We start from the raw sequence: 15,449 nt of genomic DNA on the forward strand, positions 1-15,449 counted from the left end.
TTTTTAAAAACTTCTATTTATTACTCTTTTTTATTCTTCAACTTCCTTACAAATTTTGAATAAACGAAAACTACAAAGAATTTAATAAACTTAATCACTAAATAAATAATAACGCCCAAGAATCCAACAACATCCAATGACATAAGTTGGAACTTGTTCAAATGTACTGCTGGACTCTGCATATGTGGAGCACCCCGATGTCTCAGGACATACTCAACCCAATAGACAGCTGTTTCTTTCGCACTCATCGGTCGATCTTTGTAGAGTTTGGCAAAAGTTTGAACATTTTGACGGTACTTTCCGTCTGTTAGAACATCATTGACAGCCCTGTCAAAATTCTCCTCAGTCATGGTGGTAAATTCCACCATTCGGCCGTATCCTTTTTTCTCCACGTTCACCATATTAGCGTGCTGTTCCCCGAATAAGGGCACTCCAACCATTGGAACTCCATGATACAATGACTCAACAACACTTCCCTGACCGCCATGGGTGACGAAGAGTTTGACATTTGGATGGGCTAGTACATCGTCCTGTGGCAGCCATGTTTTATAGATGACATTTGGAGCCTGACCAGGCAAATCGGTTTTTCCCCATTTCCAGAGAATTGTGAACGGAAGCTTTGATAAGACGTCGAACATAATTTTGGCTTTACTCCGGTCCAAGACATCACCTTGGATGTTGGAACCAAAACTGAAGTAAACTATTCCATTTTTGGCTTTGTCCATGATTGATTTGATATCCTGAAAGAAAAAGTTGTAGATTTTATTGATATAACTTTTTTGTAGGTTAATGTCACCTCTGGCAATGGATCAGACTTTTCTTTTATTTGAATTCCTCCAATTTCAATCAAAGCAGGAACATTTGGTCGAATAGGTCCTTGACTAAAATGATGATTTGTTAGAACCAGTGAGACATTCTTTTTCATTTCTTCCAATGAGGGGTATTTTTCTGGTGGAAAATTGTAACTGGAAAAAATTATGCATAAAATATTAATTTTTTTATAAGTGGCCTATGATTAACCTACATTCTAAACGACTTATAAGTTGTTGTTAGATAATGAGTTGATAAGAAATTATCAATCACGCAACTAAAATAATTGAACAATTAATGTCCAGAAAAAATTCAATTACGTGAAATTTTATTATTATTTGATTTTAAAATGCAACAAACAACGAATTGACGATCTTTATATTGATTGACCCTCATAGACAAACTAAGGTTAAGTGAGAAAAGGAAAAGCAACAAAGGTGTATACAGGGTCTTTCAAGAAGAGCTACGTATCTTTAAACCTAAATAAAAGAAAGCGTGTTCATGATAATATCAATAAGTATTATTTGAATAAGTGGTTTATCGATAAAATATTTTACATGAAACATTAAATTGTTAAAATGTAAAATTATCAGCAATTTATTGCAATGAAAAATCTTGTTTAAATTTTGCGGCTTTCATATATAAATATACTCGTAGGCCTATCGTTTTTTTTATCTTGATAGCTGTGGCATAAGCCCTTAACATAACTTGATAAATATTTACTTAAATATACGTTATAAAAATTTATTATTTCCCGCCAACTTTCAAATGAGTAAAATTCTGCTAATAAAATAAAATACAAAATCATTGCTCATATCTTGAAAGAGCTACACTGAAAAAAAAATAGATTTTCCTAAAAATATGAAATTCGCTTCATCAACCAAAACTTCCGTGGCTCAGAGAAAATTTTATTTTTATTTGGCAGCCAGTTAAAATAGTGTTTTCAACTCAAACCAACGAAAGTTTTATGAACAGGTGAAACGAAATACACAGGTACTTAAACCTAGAACCGAAGGCTGCATAGACTAAAGTGGAAACATCATAGCGGAACCGCAGTCAATGCTGAGGATATGCAAGGACCACTTCTGCAGACTGTATAACGGCAACGACGAACCGAATTCCGCTGTCAGGCAGGATGATCCATTCAACATAGACGACGAAAGCCAACAATCCCGTCCTCCCGACTTAGACGAAGTAAAGATTGCCATATCTAAGCTGAAGTCTAATAAAGCCGCTGGAGCGGATGGCTTGAATACCGAGCTCTTTAAAGCAGCTGGAGATAAGTTGGTTAGGAGCATCCAACAACTTTTCTGTCGGAAGAAAGCATGCCCGATGAATGGAACCTCAGTATTGTTTGCCCTGCCCGTCATGCTATGACAAAAGCTGATGAAAGCATCTTGGGTCGCTTCGAGAGAAAAAATCTTCGTGTGATATACGGTCACGTATGCATCGTAGGGGAGTGTAGGAGAAGATGGAACGACGAGCTGTACGGGCTGTACAGCGACGTAGACTTAGCCAGAAGGGTTAAAGTCCAACTACTTAGATGGCTGGGTCACGTAGAGCGCATGGAAAGCAATGTCCCTGCCCAGAAAGTCTTCGAATTCACACCCACAGGACAGCGCAGTAGAGGAAGACCGTGGATCAGGTGGCGCGCACAAGTGGAAGGTGACCTCACCCAACTTGGAGCGCGAAACTGGAGACATCTAGCTAGGGACCGAGCTAGATGGAGAAGTTTGTTGGGTGAGGCCCTAGTTCACACAGAACTGTAGTGCCACGTTAAGTAAGTAAGTAAGTAAACAAACCGAATTATTTGTCATCTCAAATACAGGCTTTTTCACCAGGGGCGCTGCAAAAGTAGAGCGACAGGGACAACAAACGACACCATATTTCTTACCACTCTTTTGAAATTTCGCTTCAGTTAGGTTTTCTTGATTTAAAAATATTGGAGCCAACAACGAGTCGAAATTTTTAAAATTTACTACCGAAATCCAGAATCAGTGGCCTCAACGTTAAGAGCGCTACGTCCAATATACGGTCGTCAAAATCGTCCTAGCAGATCAACGGTTGAGTGTCTAGTGGAGAAATTTGAATCCACTGTGTCTGTGCCGTACCAGTGAGATAACTAAGGGCCCGTAGTGTATAGAATATTACTGCCGCGAAGACTTCAGTTGCAGAAAGCCCAAATGTATCTCAAGCGTTATGCATCTCTGTGACGTCGTTGTGGCAAATTTTGCGAAAAGATCTTGGCCTACATTGTTACAAGATTAAACTGAAACTGCTTAACCACCACAAACTTCGTATGTTCAAGAATTTGGCTGAGCAACAACTTGAAACCGATTCGGATTTTGATCGAAAAATCATTTTCAGCGATGAGGCTCATTTCTGGCTGAATGACTTCCTCAATAAATAAAATATGCGGTATTGGTAAGGCAGCAATCCACACGTACTCCATGAGTCCATGCATTCAAAACAAAAATACGGTTTGGTGGCGTCATTGGACCGTATACTGCTTCCGTGATGATCAAGACCAGCACGTTACTGTGAATGGGGATCACTAGCGTTCAATGATAACCGAATATTTTTGATCCCAACATGATGATGTGGACTTGGAGGACATGTGGTTCCAACAGGACGGTGCCCCACAAGGCACACAGTGAATTTAACATCGATTTATTGGAAACCAAGTTTGGAGAACGTGTTACCTTACGAAATGGTCCATTTTATACTATTTGCTGTGGGGTACTTGAAGTCTATGGTCTGTGCCAACAATCCATCGACGATTGATGAACTTTGTACGAATACAGAAAGTGAAACTGCAGCAGTATCGGGCGATTTATGCTTTAAACCCGTCAAAACTTGTGTTGAGCATCTGGACTTCTGCAAGCGTGGCCGTGGTGGCCATGGAAAAGAACGTACTTTTACAGGAATAAAGAATTTCATTGATATCCAGTTTTTTATTTTCAATTCACTCAGCTCTTAAACCTAGTACGGTGAAGTAAATTTACAGGTGGTTTTAGTGGTCATATTTGAATTTTGGATTTGCTGAGAGAAGTGGCAACAAACCTCAATCCGTAATTTGCCCACAAAGTGTTGTCGAACAGTGCAATGTGTGCGGCAAAAACCAATCGTCACTTTGCAAACTGACTGATTTCTTCAAAACGAAGTATGCTGAACTTACTAAATCTCACACCATTATTACTTATCACTCAGAAGCAGTTAACGAAAATGTGTTGATGGCATTCTATTTGTAAAGTTTCCGAAAAGCGCAAACTGGTGAAGCCCATACCATTAGTGAAAACTTAATAAAGCCATGTGTTAAAGACATTTGTTGGGCTAAAAGGCCAACAAAATTTGTTCACACTGTACCTTTGTCAAATAACACAATATCAAGACGAATCGAAAATTTTGCGGAGAATGTAAAAGCTTCTTTACTTTAACGAATAAGTCACAAAATTTGCGCTGCAAATGGATGAATCAACAGATGTTGCAAAGTTGACTATTTCAATAGTATTTTTGCACTACCAATATCTACAATCCTTTCAAGAAGATCTGCTCTTCTGCAAGCCGCCGGCCGTAGCCAACTACTACAACTGGTGCTGGATGGAACATTTTTTTTTTTGCATGGGTTAACTGCATGGATGTATGCACGGAAGGTGCCAAGGCCATGACTGGAATAACGTCCAGTACCGTGGCAAGAATAAAGTAAAATGTTATTTTGATTGCGTTCTACACCGTCATGCGGTTTGAAATGAATGAAATACCGGTCTCGCTTAAAGACGTGTTGGACGAAAGCGTGAGAATAATTAACTTTATTATATCACGGCCAAAGAATTCAAAGCTTTTTAAAGTATCGTGTGATGACATGGGTAGTCTCGATACGTCTTTACTTCTTCACGTAGAAGCAAGATGGCTTTTTCGCGGGAAAAAAACTGACACGGGTTTTTGAAATGAGAGCTGAAGTTAGAACCTTCTTCATTGAAGACAACTTTGTTTTGGGGGCATGATGTTTAACTAGCGTTGGTTATTGGAATTTGCGTATCTGTCAGATATATTTAAAAAAAGTCAGGGACTGCTTGATACATGTAAGATGTAACTGCGAAAAATGGCATATGCGCAACGAAGTACTCTGCGTTAAATTTCTCACGCAAAAAGTGCTCCGCGACTTAAAAAGATTGGGAATCACTGACCTAGAGGTTAAATTTTCTATTACTTTTCCCAAAACTTGTGGCCTTATTTCGGGATTAACGAAACAAATGTTGTATTCCAAGAAATTTCAAACTAAACAAAAATAAATCACTTAACAGCTGACAAGATGACAGCCAGTTAAAAAAGTGTTACCAAACCAAAGTTCTGTGCCTCTTAAACTACCCGGCAACCCACCATTTTGTTTTGGTGACATCTGTCAAATCTTTTGTTGATTATTCAGTTGTGTAAAGCAAATCATCATGGCAAGTTACACGATTAAAGAGCAAAGTTCAAATGATAAACTTTATTATTAAATTTTCGTTAACGCAAACATTACGGGCATTGCTCCCGTTTGACAGTAGACGACCGGTTCAGTAAACAATTAGTAAAAGTACACCCGTACGTTCAAGGAACCCACCCTACCCTATGTATATAAACATGACACTTAATTTAGACGAATAACAGAATAATTCAATTCTACGAAAAATTACGTTTTTGACTTCTGGTAAAATTAAATAAAAATTCGATTGACAGTTTTTGCAAAAATTTCGACACAAGTATTTTGAAAACAAAAAAAAATGAGTGATTTTAAAGTAATTTCCGAATTTGCGGCTATAGAAGTTTTTCTGCTAACATTTTTTTAATATTTATGAAAATAATTTAAAAGGCCTTAAAATTAAAAATATCATTTTAAAATTTTTATTTGCCATTTATCAAAAGTTATCTGCCAATTTTCAACGTCATTTTATAAAAATGTTTCATGTTTTTTCAGAAATCAACATTTTTTTTTAACGTCATTCCACAAAAAATTCGCCTCAAACTTAATAAAAATATCAAAATAATTTTTCTTTTTGTGTTTTGTATTTTATGAATTTATTTTTGTATTTTTGTATTTATGAATTGAACACAAAATTTGGTTAGCTTTTTCTTTAGCATATAAATATTTTCATTAAATTTACGAAAAAGATTGTTACTGGACGAATGTATTTTTTAAGAATTCATGAGCATTTTATTGAATCAATCCAGAAAGAAGACTCATAACCAAATGGTCTTTTTAATGTAAATCAACGATAATGTTTAAAAGTTTGATGAATGGACAGTTGTTTCTGTGAGTTTGGTTACGGAAAAGCTGATGTAGGAAATCGAAAACCATTGAAAATTTCGTTTGATGAAGCACTTGTTTGACGTATGAAAGTAATTTCGTTAAGTCCATTAAATTTTGCAGTAACTGAACAATGTTGTTCGTTATTTTTACAAACAGTAGAATTATGCTTTATTTTTATAAACAATCTCTTGAATAAAATATTCGTTTAAAAAAAATGCAATACTCTTTAAAATTTTGCTTTGTCATCTTTAAAAGTCATTTTGTTTAACTGGCTCTCAAGAAATGTAAGCACTTTCAAGTGATTTTGATGCAAGTCATTCTAAATCAATTCAATAATGTTACACAATAAGAACATAACACAAAACAATAAAATATAATAAAACAACATCAAAACGTGTCTAACGTAACACAACAAATTTACATAAGCGTGATTGAAATTAAAATACTCACTCGTAAAATGCTTTTTGCTGATTGGTCATAAACAATCTCATCATAATCGGTTCGAAAGCCTCATTAATCAGAAAGTTCTTCAATCTCTGCCAAAAGTTCATGGGTTGTTCGTATGCACTTAACAAATTCGGCACATAAGCACCTTCCAATGGATTTCCAACAAAATGATTTATCAGCCGAACTGGTTGAACCATAAAAGATACCACAACGGGACACTTAAAATGAGCTCCCAATCCCAAATGTAGTTCATTGAAAAAGTATCCCAAAATCACCAAATCAAATCGTTCCTCAGCCATAAGCTTCCGCATTTTCGGATGTTGTAAGGTGACATTTGAACAGTCGTTTATAAATTCGGTAAGTGAGATGAATTGTCTATAGAACGGTTGAGCTTCATTGATCTTTTCAGAGAAGTAATCTTTCGGAATGGAACATCCATCGAGTAGAATGTGACGATAACGGGGATTGGTTTTTATCAATGGAACTGTTGTTACCACGGTGAGTTGGTGTCCACGTTCAGCTAGAGCATTGGTGATGGCAGTGTGAATTATAAGATGGCTTTTCACTGGGGCAGGGAAGAAGGCTAGAATTCGAGAACTTTCAACGTAATCTAGTGCTTGGAGACTGAGGACCACTAGAACCGGAAAAAACAACTTGTTGCAAAGCATTGTGCTATTCGACTTATGCCATAAACACCGTTATAAGAAAATAAGATGGAACTTCTACCGCACGTCTAACACGATCGGGCAAACGCTTTGAACTGAAATGAAAATCAAACGTTAAGAAGCTAGAAGCTACAACTGATGAGAATCTTAAGTTTGTGTGTACCTAGAAACACTTTTAGCATGAAGGTGCACCTATATAACATATTTTGTTGTTGTTGTATGGAAGCTTATTTAATTTTCTTTTATTTGAGTGTAATTAAATGAAGATAAGTTTATAATCAAGATTCAATAAGGGAACATGTGCGTCGCTCACGAAGGGGATTCAGCAGAGAGAGTCGTTGTAACCATATTTGTTTGGTTCGAACTTTTTTTGTGGGTAAAAGAGTTGAAGTATGATGTTGATTGGTATTATTTAGACAAGTTCGAAGTTCAATCGATCAAAAGTTTTAAAAAAAATATATATAAATTGTTATACAACCCGAACATGAATAAGAATACATTTTAGAAGTTATATAATAAATTTAAATATAAGAACAAACAAGAGAGTTTTAACGAGTTTTTAGGAATTTTATGAGTTTAAAAATTCGGTGATATATCAATTATGTAAAACTGACCTTAAGTCAATATAACTTTCAACACTGCTGTTTCCCAGTTCGTACAAAAACAGTCATCCCTAATGGAACACAGAGACATATTGTTTTTTGTTTGAACCTTGTAATTCGCACTCACTTTGAATTCAAATTTAATGTGGGTTTAAAACCATAAAAACTGTCAAATGTGACACTTAAAAACAACAGGGTTGCCACGTCTTAAACCAATCCGTTTAAAATAGAAGTTCTGGTAAAAACATAAAAATAAGGAAATATACTTAAGTGAAATGAAAATGAGAGCTTTCAGTGATACAAAATTTGGGGCATATGTTACAATAATGTTTATGGAGGGGAGAGGGGACATTTTTTTGTTAACGTGTTTCGAATTACAAGAAAAAATATGTGCATAGGTAAATTTCAACAATTAAAAAAAAGACAACGAAATAAGAAACAATGTATCTCAATAAATTAAAAAATATGATCGAACTTTAATATTTAAGTCGCTTATTAAAAAAGTCTTTTTGGGTCACTGTAATATTTATCCACTTTATTTTGCACTTCTTTGCAAAAGTATTTTAAGTAAAAGCTTATTTTCAATAGATAGGAACTATTAAAGTGAAATAAAGCCAAATTATTTTGAGAACTAAGACCTACTTGGGTCAATAATGGATAAAATCCAAGTTTTTTTTAAGTTCAAATAAGTCTTTTCATAACCTCACTCTTAAAACATTAATATTTACCTCCGTAAATTTCTGTCTTAAGAGAACATTGATCGTATTTGGGCTTAATCCTCTTTAAAATAAAGCCAATCGGACGATTGATTCGGTTTTAGGGCCATCAAATATACCGACGAGAAATAATACCGTAATTTCAAAATTGGCCTCATTGTACACTTTACAAAAGAAAAACAAGTTCAATTTTCAGCATTTTATCATATTGCCCTTTGGAAAAGTGAAATAAGGTCTTAATAGTTGGCTTGATTTTACTTAGCTTTATTTCACGGCGCCTTACAAGGATTTACCGTTATTTCACTTTCACAAAATTAAAAAAAGTCCAAATGATGATAAAACACGTAATTTCACTTTTGTAAAGTGCAATAAAGATGAAATTTATGCGTCGGCGTGTTTTTCTTTATCGATATTTTATGATACCGTACTTCACGGCTCCCATAAATAACACAACGTAATCACAAAATTGTAACAAATACCGATTCATGTATACGGTAATATTTTTTTTTTTTTTTGAGGACTAGACACATTTTGTGATTTCCAGAATTCGAAATTTTGTACAGTTAGAATATGTGACAAAATTTAGTACAAAAAGAATCGTCGTAAGAAAATTGTCAAAAAAAAACAGTTAAAATGTAACGTAACTATAAAAGTCCTATGGAATAAACATGAAATGTGGAAAGTATTGCATTCATAAGAAAGAGGCTAGGATGCGCCCCACACTAACAACTTCCCATCCCGTCTGTCGATTTGTCTTGCTTAAAAGTTTGTGGTTTTTCGTGTTGTGTTAAAAAAGCTGTAAGTTGAATTATTCTTAATTTTTTTTAAATTCGCAACAATATTTTTCATATCAAGAAATAGTTTAATTCGAAAATCTAGTTTTGTTAAATAGATTTTTAGTCGAAAACAAATTTTTACCAATTTTAGTAGAATTTCTTAAATATTTACAAAACTAATTTGAGATATATCAAGAACCAAACGTGAATTTTTACCAAATTTGAGTACTATTTTTTGTAGATTTTATTTTAAAAGAAAAACGGACTGTTGGACTTTTATACAAAAAAGTACTTAATGTCTAAAATAATATTTTCTGTGAAATAAAAAAGTTTGACAATATTTTAAATTTTTGAAAAGCTATTAAAATCGAAAGCTAATTTTTACTAAGGGTTGGTATTGTTTTTTTGTTCAGGATTTTTTTTTTTGTAAAAAAAAACTGTCAATTCCATTTTGCTTAAAATTTAAAAAGATAAAAGTAGTTTAAAGACAATATCTCAAAGTTTTGAAAAAAATTTTGAATCAAAAATCAATTTTTACCAAGTTTTATTCATTTTTGTAAAAGAAACCATCAATTCGATTTTTCTCACAATTTTACAGAACGTTAAAAACAATGGTTTTCATTTTTATAAAAAAAAAACTGTTAATTCGATTTTTCTCAACATTTTACCACAGCTTACAGACTTTATTTTTCGTTGCACAAATTTTTTTGAAGATAAAACCGTTTTTTATTCGTAAAATTTCCGAGGTGACAAATTATTTTTTCTTCAATTTTTTAATTTATAAAAAAACCGTTTATTGGATTTTTTTCAAAAAATATATTTGTTTGGTATCACGTTACAATATATAATATAAAATTTAATTAAAGTCTATAGCGTTTTGGGTTCGTGAGATATTGAGGGTTAATCAAAATGTCCACCTTTTTTTAAACTGCTATGGTAAAAAAAACCACCAACGTGATTTTCTTGAGAGCCCTAACTGCATCATTTTCTGTATAATAAAATGTTTTTGAAATCAAAATTTCTACCGGTTCTTGAGCTGTAGACGACGAAAAAAACGTAGAAAACGTACGAAAGTACGTACACACGCACTCTCGGATATCTTTCTAAAAATATTTTATTTCTACTCTGTGAACCTTGAAACGTCGAGAAATGTTAAAATTTTCAATTTAACAAATTGGACCCATTACAATAACTTCCCATGGGAAGTTAAAAATGTTAAACTCGAGATTAAATTCACGCATGCCATTACAAGGGTAGAGAAGTCAAAAAAGTGGGTCCTCCGATTCCGTCCGTCTGTCTGTCCTTGCCCTATGCTCTAAACCACTGGGTCCACTGACTTCAAATTAAATGCAATAAGATATTGAGGATGGAACGATTCTAGTTTGTAGTAAATATTTACACTTATGGAGCAGACATCAACGGATGTAGCCAACCTATACGCTTTGCCAAATTGGCAAGCGATTGGCAAGAGCATTAGCTAGCAGAAGACCTTTGTTCATTAAAACATTTCTTTCTCCTTTTCCAGACCAGCTTAGAACTATGAACAAGTTCTCTCAAATACGGGAGTTTCCAAAGGTGGTTGGAGCCACAGTGACTGAATTCACATAAGGATCCTAAATGGGAATTTTCGCAACGTTACATAGAGCCTACATAAAACCTTAAGGATTGTATAACTATTCATCTGTTTAGCAAATTCTATGAAATAAGACTATATTCATTTAAAAAAGAGGCTGGGATGCGACCCACACCGATAACTTCCCATGCCGTCTGTCGATTTGTCTTGCTTAAAAGTTTGTCTATAGGTACTCGTATCAATTTTTACCAAATTTTACGTACTACTTTATGTAGATTTTATTTTTTATGAAAAAACGGACTGTTGGATTTTTATTCAAAAATTACTGAATATCGAAAACAATATTTTCTGTGAAATAAAATAAGTTTGAAGCCAATATTTTTAATTTTTGAAAAGCTATTTGAGTCAAAAGTAAATTTTTACCAAGTTTTAGTATTGTTTTTTTTTTAGAGTTTTATTTTTTGTAAGAAAACTGTCAATTCGATTTTTCTCAACATTTGTCACAATATTTCTTATAAGATAAATAAGATTGAAGCCCAAATTTAAAGTTTTTGAAAAGAGATTTGAATCGATATTCAATTTTTACGAATTTTAAGAAATGCTTTTTTTAGATTTTTATTTTTTATAAAAAAAACTGTCAATTAGATTTTTCTTAAAATTTTTTTAGATGTCAAAAACATTATTCTTCGTTCCACAAAATTGTTTTAGAGATGAAATCATAATTCAGTCGTAAAATTTTAGAGGTGACAATTTTTTTCAGTTTTATTGATTTATAAAAAAAACCGTTATATTGATTTTTTTTTCAAAAAATATACCTGTTTGGTATCACGTTACAGTATATTATAGTGTTTTTGGTTCGTAAGATATTTAAGGTTAACCAAAATGTTCACCTTTTTTCAAACTGCTATGGTAAAAAAGCCATTCACGCAATTTTCTTGAGAGCCCTTTCTGCATCTTTCTGCCTTTTTATCTGTATGACAAAATTTATTTAAAATCGATATCTCTTCTGGTTCTTGACCTATGGACGACGTAAAAACGTCGCGAACGTACGGATGTACGAACGTTCGTACACACGCACGCACAGACATCTTTCTAAAAATCTTTTATTTCGACTCTAGGGACCTTGGAACGTCGAGAAATGTCAAAATTTTCACTTTGACAAATCGGACCTATTACAATAACTTCCTATGGGAAATTAAAAATGCATTTAAAAGAAACAGCTCAAACGATTTTCAAATAAAAATTTTGAAAAATTAAGTTTTTTTTCCAGAAATCAAATAACGTAGGTATACATTTTTTCATATTTTAGAAACTTCTTAGGTTCCTTTTTAAAATCTTGAGGTACATAAAATATTTTTTGAACAGACTCTTTGGATTCATGAGCAAGTTCGTGGTAAAACCTAGTTGCGAATTGTATTAGATTTAGCTTTTAAGTGTTTTATCAATAATTTACGAGATCATTGACTATTGAAAAAATTGTACTTAATAACATTACAAAAAATTAAAACAAAATTTGTTTTGTTTAAATTGTTTTCTGTCTTTTTTAGCTTTAAAATTTACAATTATTTTTGTCTCATGTGTGGATAAAATCAACATCCTTCAAAAAGTTGCTACAAAAATAGATTTCTGGCTTTGAGAAAAATTATAGTAATAATAATGTAGGTGCTGCCTTTATTTTTCAATCTTCGATTTTGTATGTCAACTCAATTTTCTGAAAAATAAACCCCCCTTCCCGCCTAAGAGGGGAAATAAAGAGACCTTATCCCATACAATTTTTTTCTTTTTTGGCCCAATTGTTAAACTCCATAGTTATGGTATACCTTATGTCAAATTGTATAGTTTTGTTTTTATTTGTAAAAAAAAAAACATATTTTAGCTAATTTTTGAACAACTGTATTTTGAAAACATTTTTAACTACAACACAAACATTGTAGTTAGCTTGTTTGGCTTATAATCGAAAAACCATGACTGTTTGAAAAAAAATCTCTTTCAGTGTGAAAAATTCCAATAAGCTAAAAAATCACAAATTTTGCGCTCAGCACTCGAGGTCGGAAACTTGGATTATTGATCAGGCCAACATCTTAAACAGTATCCAACAACTCAAAACTTCAGGATTTAACTCATGGACTGATTTATATAATTACTGGACTACTCTAAGATATTGGATTTAGTTCGAATCAAAAACGAAAATCCGTAAAGGAATTTTTGAGCTATAAGCATAGTAACTAAAGTTTCATGTAAATATGAAATATTATGATTGAGATATCATACTTTAATGGTTGTCGGCAATTTTTGAAGAAAAAAAAGAATTGATTAATTTCCGATAAGCCTAATCTCAATATGTAATTGAAAAATGTTTCTTATCGCGCATTGATACTTCCTCTCTTTGATAAAAAAAAAAACAAGTCTTATCATAAGATCATAAAGAAGAACAGATACGAAAGTACTTCCCATGGATACGTCTTTTTGCCGAAGTTAATTTGATGGTTTGAACGCTAAGTTTCGTAGAAATGAACTGACTAGTGATGCTTTTTTTTGCCTAAATTTGCTGATCTTGATAGAAGATTTTTCAGTTGCAGTTGGACTCAAGCTTATATCATTGAAGAAAGTGATAGCTGCTTTGCTGAAGTTCTGAATAAATAAATAAGAAAAACTTATACAAATGACTTCGAACTTTTCAGCTTTAAGTTTCCATTCAGCCCTCAAATATCAGCGCCACCCATTAGTCATATTCAGCATCATACAACTGAAAATAAATGATGCAAGGCAATAAGAAGAAACTTTATACCAGTTTCCTAATCATTGTGAAGAAAACCTACGAATTCATTAATTTCTCGAAAAAGGTCTTCAGCTTTCCTTTAGCCCATAACAAAAGACCTGTGTGCGTCACAAAAGGACTCACATGTTAAACAACTTGAACTTGTGGGAAGCCATATATGTATATGAAGTCCCGTCACCCCCCACATATTATGTACAATATCAATCTTCATACTTCACCCTATATTCTATACTTTAAAGAAACCACAAAGTCATTACTTCCTCCTCATCAGTCTTGGAGTTTGGTCATGCCATAAGGGGTTTCTAATGAAAGTCTGGGAGCAGAGGGGGTTTAAGCAATACAGAAACGCCTCTTCACCCTCTCGCATATGAATACTCTCCAAATGTATATATAACATACCTACTTTGTCTAATGGAAATTTTATTGATGAAAATAATGAGAAGAGGAATAATAATTACTATCCCGTTTCCCAAAAACCAAAATCCATAAATCACACTCTAGTTCCCGCAGAGAAATTAACGCCGTCGTTGTTATCGCCATTACTGTTGAATGACAATGTTGGTCGTTGTGTAGCGCCGCCGTGCGTCGTCGTTGTCCTCATACTCATGGAATGGAATGGAAGGGTGGTTCCTGAATTTTATAGCTAGGTATATGAGTTGAGTCTTTGTATTGCAAGTGCAGCCCTAACATTAAGCCTAGAGATTACATTCAGCTAGCGAGTGGATCATAAACTGGCTACAACCTAAAATACTCGAACACCATAATGTAGAGAGCAATGAAAATATTTCTGGCCTTCGTTTGTCGTTTGTCGCTTTCTCTTGTGTATAGATGTCGTGTGGTTAGGGGTGTTAATGAACCCTTAAACCGCACAAAATTACCACACTATCAAGTGAATTTTACAACCCCCATATCTGTTCGGGTTTCCTTCGCCACCATACACCGCCGATGATCGAGCTATTTGCTGGTGATGCATGTGTTGGGAATTCAGTTCTGGGTTTTTTGGAGGTGGGCGCAAATGGTATACTTACCTCCTATTTGAATGCGCCCCCCTCCTCATTCTAATTTTTTTTCTGTTGTTGTCCGCACGACTGATGAGGGTGGTTTTAGTTGTGAAAAGAATTTTTGATGGTATTTTCGAAAATTTTTGCTGGCTATTGCCGATATGGTATACGAGGACGAAAATATGTAGAAAGTATTGTGCGGTCGGTGAATGCGGCTGATATGGCAGCGCACATGTGCTCAGACCAGACTAATTTATGAAAGTGGAGTTTAATTAGCAAATTACATTGGAATTAGACTCTGGATATAATTCGGAGTTTTGATTAGGTCTTTGGAGGCGTATAAGAACATAAAACAATATTATAGAATTGCAATTTTTATTGTTGCATAAAATATTATGAAGAAAGTTTATGTGGCAACATGTGGCATGTTTTTTTGCTCATGTGACAAAATTAAATCTGGTACTTTTAGTTTCAACATTTCAAAATGTATATATTTTTTCTTCCTCGATACCTAAAGAACCAGCAGATCAATGGTAATATAAAATTGCATAAAACTAACTTTTAGAAAAAACCATTAAATACATTTTTTATGAAAGCAATTTTAGAAAAAAGTGAAAGATTGAATATATATTTTTTATAATAATTTGCAAAAACTAAAGAGGGGTTATTAGTTCACTTAACATATTTAAAGTTTAAGTTTAAGGAAGGATTTCGGATTAGATACCAGTACATATTGATCTTAACATTTTGAGTATCAAAATGAGAGCATTAAGCATTCCACATTCTCAAT

General features: G+C 33.5%; 1 protein-coding gene across 1 annotated transcript; it reads right to left on the reverse strand.

Moving 5' to 3' along the window:
• LOC129951481 (UDP-glycosyltransferase UGT5-like) lies at window positions 1-7,318 on the reverse strand. The gene is made up of 3 exons (XM_056063634.1): window positions 6,551-7,318; window positions 797-965; window positions 1-740 (listed from the first exon to the last, which is right to left on the reverse strand). The coding sequence occupies exons 1-3, from the start codon at window positions 7,213-7,215 to the stop codon at window positions 21-23; spliced, it is 1,554 nt and encodes a 517-aa protein (XP_055919609.1). The 5' UTR covers window positions 7,216-7,318; the 3' UTR covers window positions 1-20.
• Window positions 7,319-15,449: the final 8,131 nt, after the last annotated feature.

This window comes from Eupeodes corollae, chromosome 3, assembly GCF_945859685.1.
Source record: "Eupeodes corollae chromosome 3, idEupCoro1.1, whole genome shotgun sequence".
Lineage (NCBI taxonomy): Eukaryota > Metazoa > Arthropoda > Insecta > Diptera > Syrphidae > Eupeodes > Eupeodes corollae.

Bases quoted from the DNA above. Each gene is read 5' to 3' on its own strand.
- LOC129951481 (XM_056063634.1), bottom strand. From the start codon at position 7,215: ATGCTTTGCAACAAGTTGTTTTTTCCGGTTCTAGTGGTCCTCAGTCTC. The intron at 966-6,550 runs GTGAGTATTTTA...AATTTTTTCCAG, and splicing joins CAGCAAAAAGCATTTTACGA to TTACAATTTTCCACCAGAAA. The intron at 741-796 runs GTGACATTAACC...TTTTTCTTTCAG, and splicing joins AGTCTGATCCATTGCCAGAG to GATATCAAATCAATCATGGA.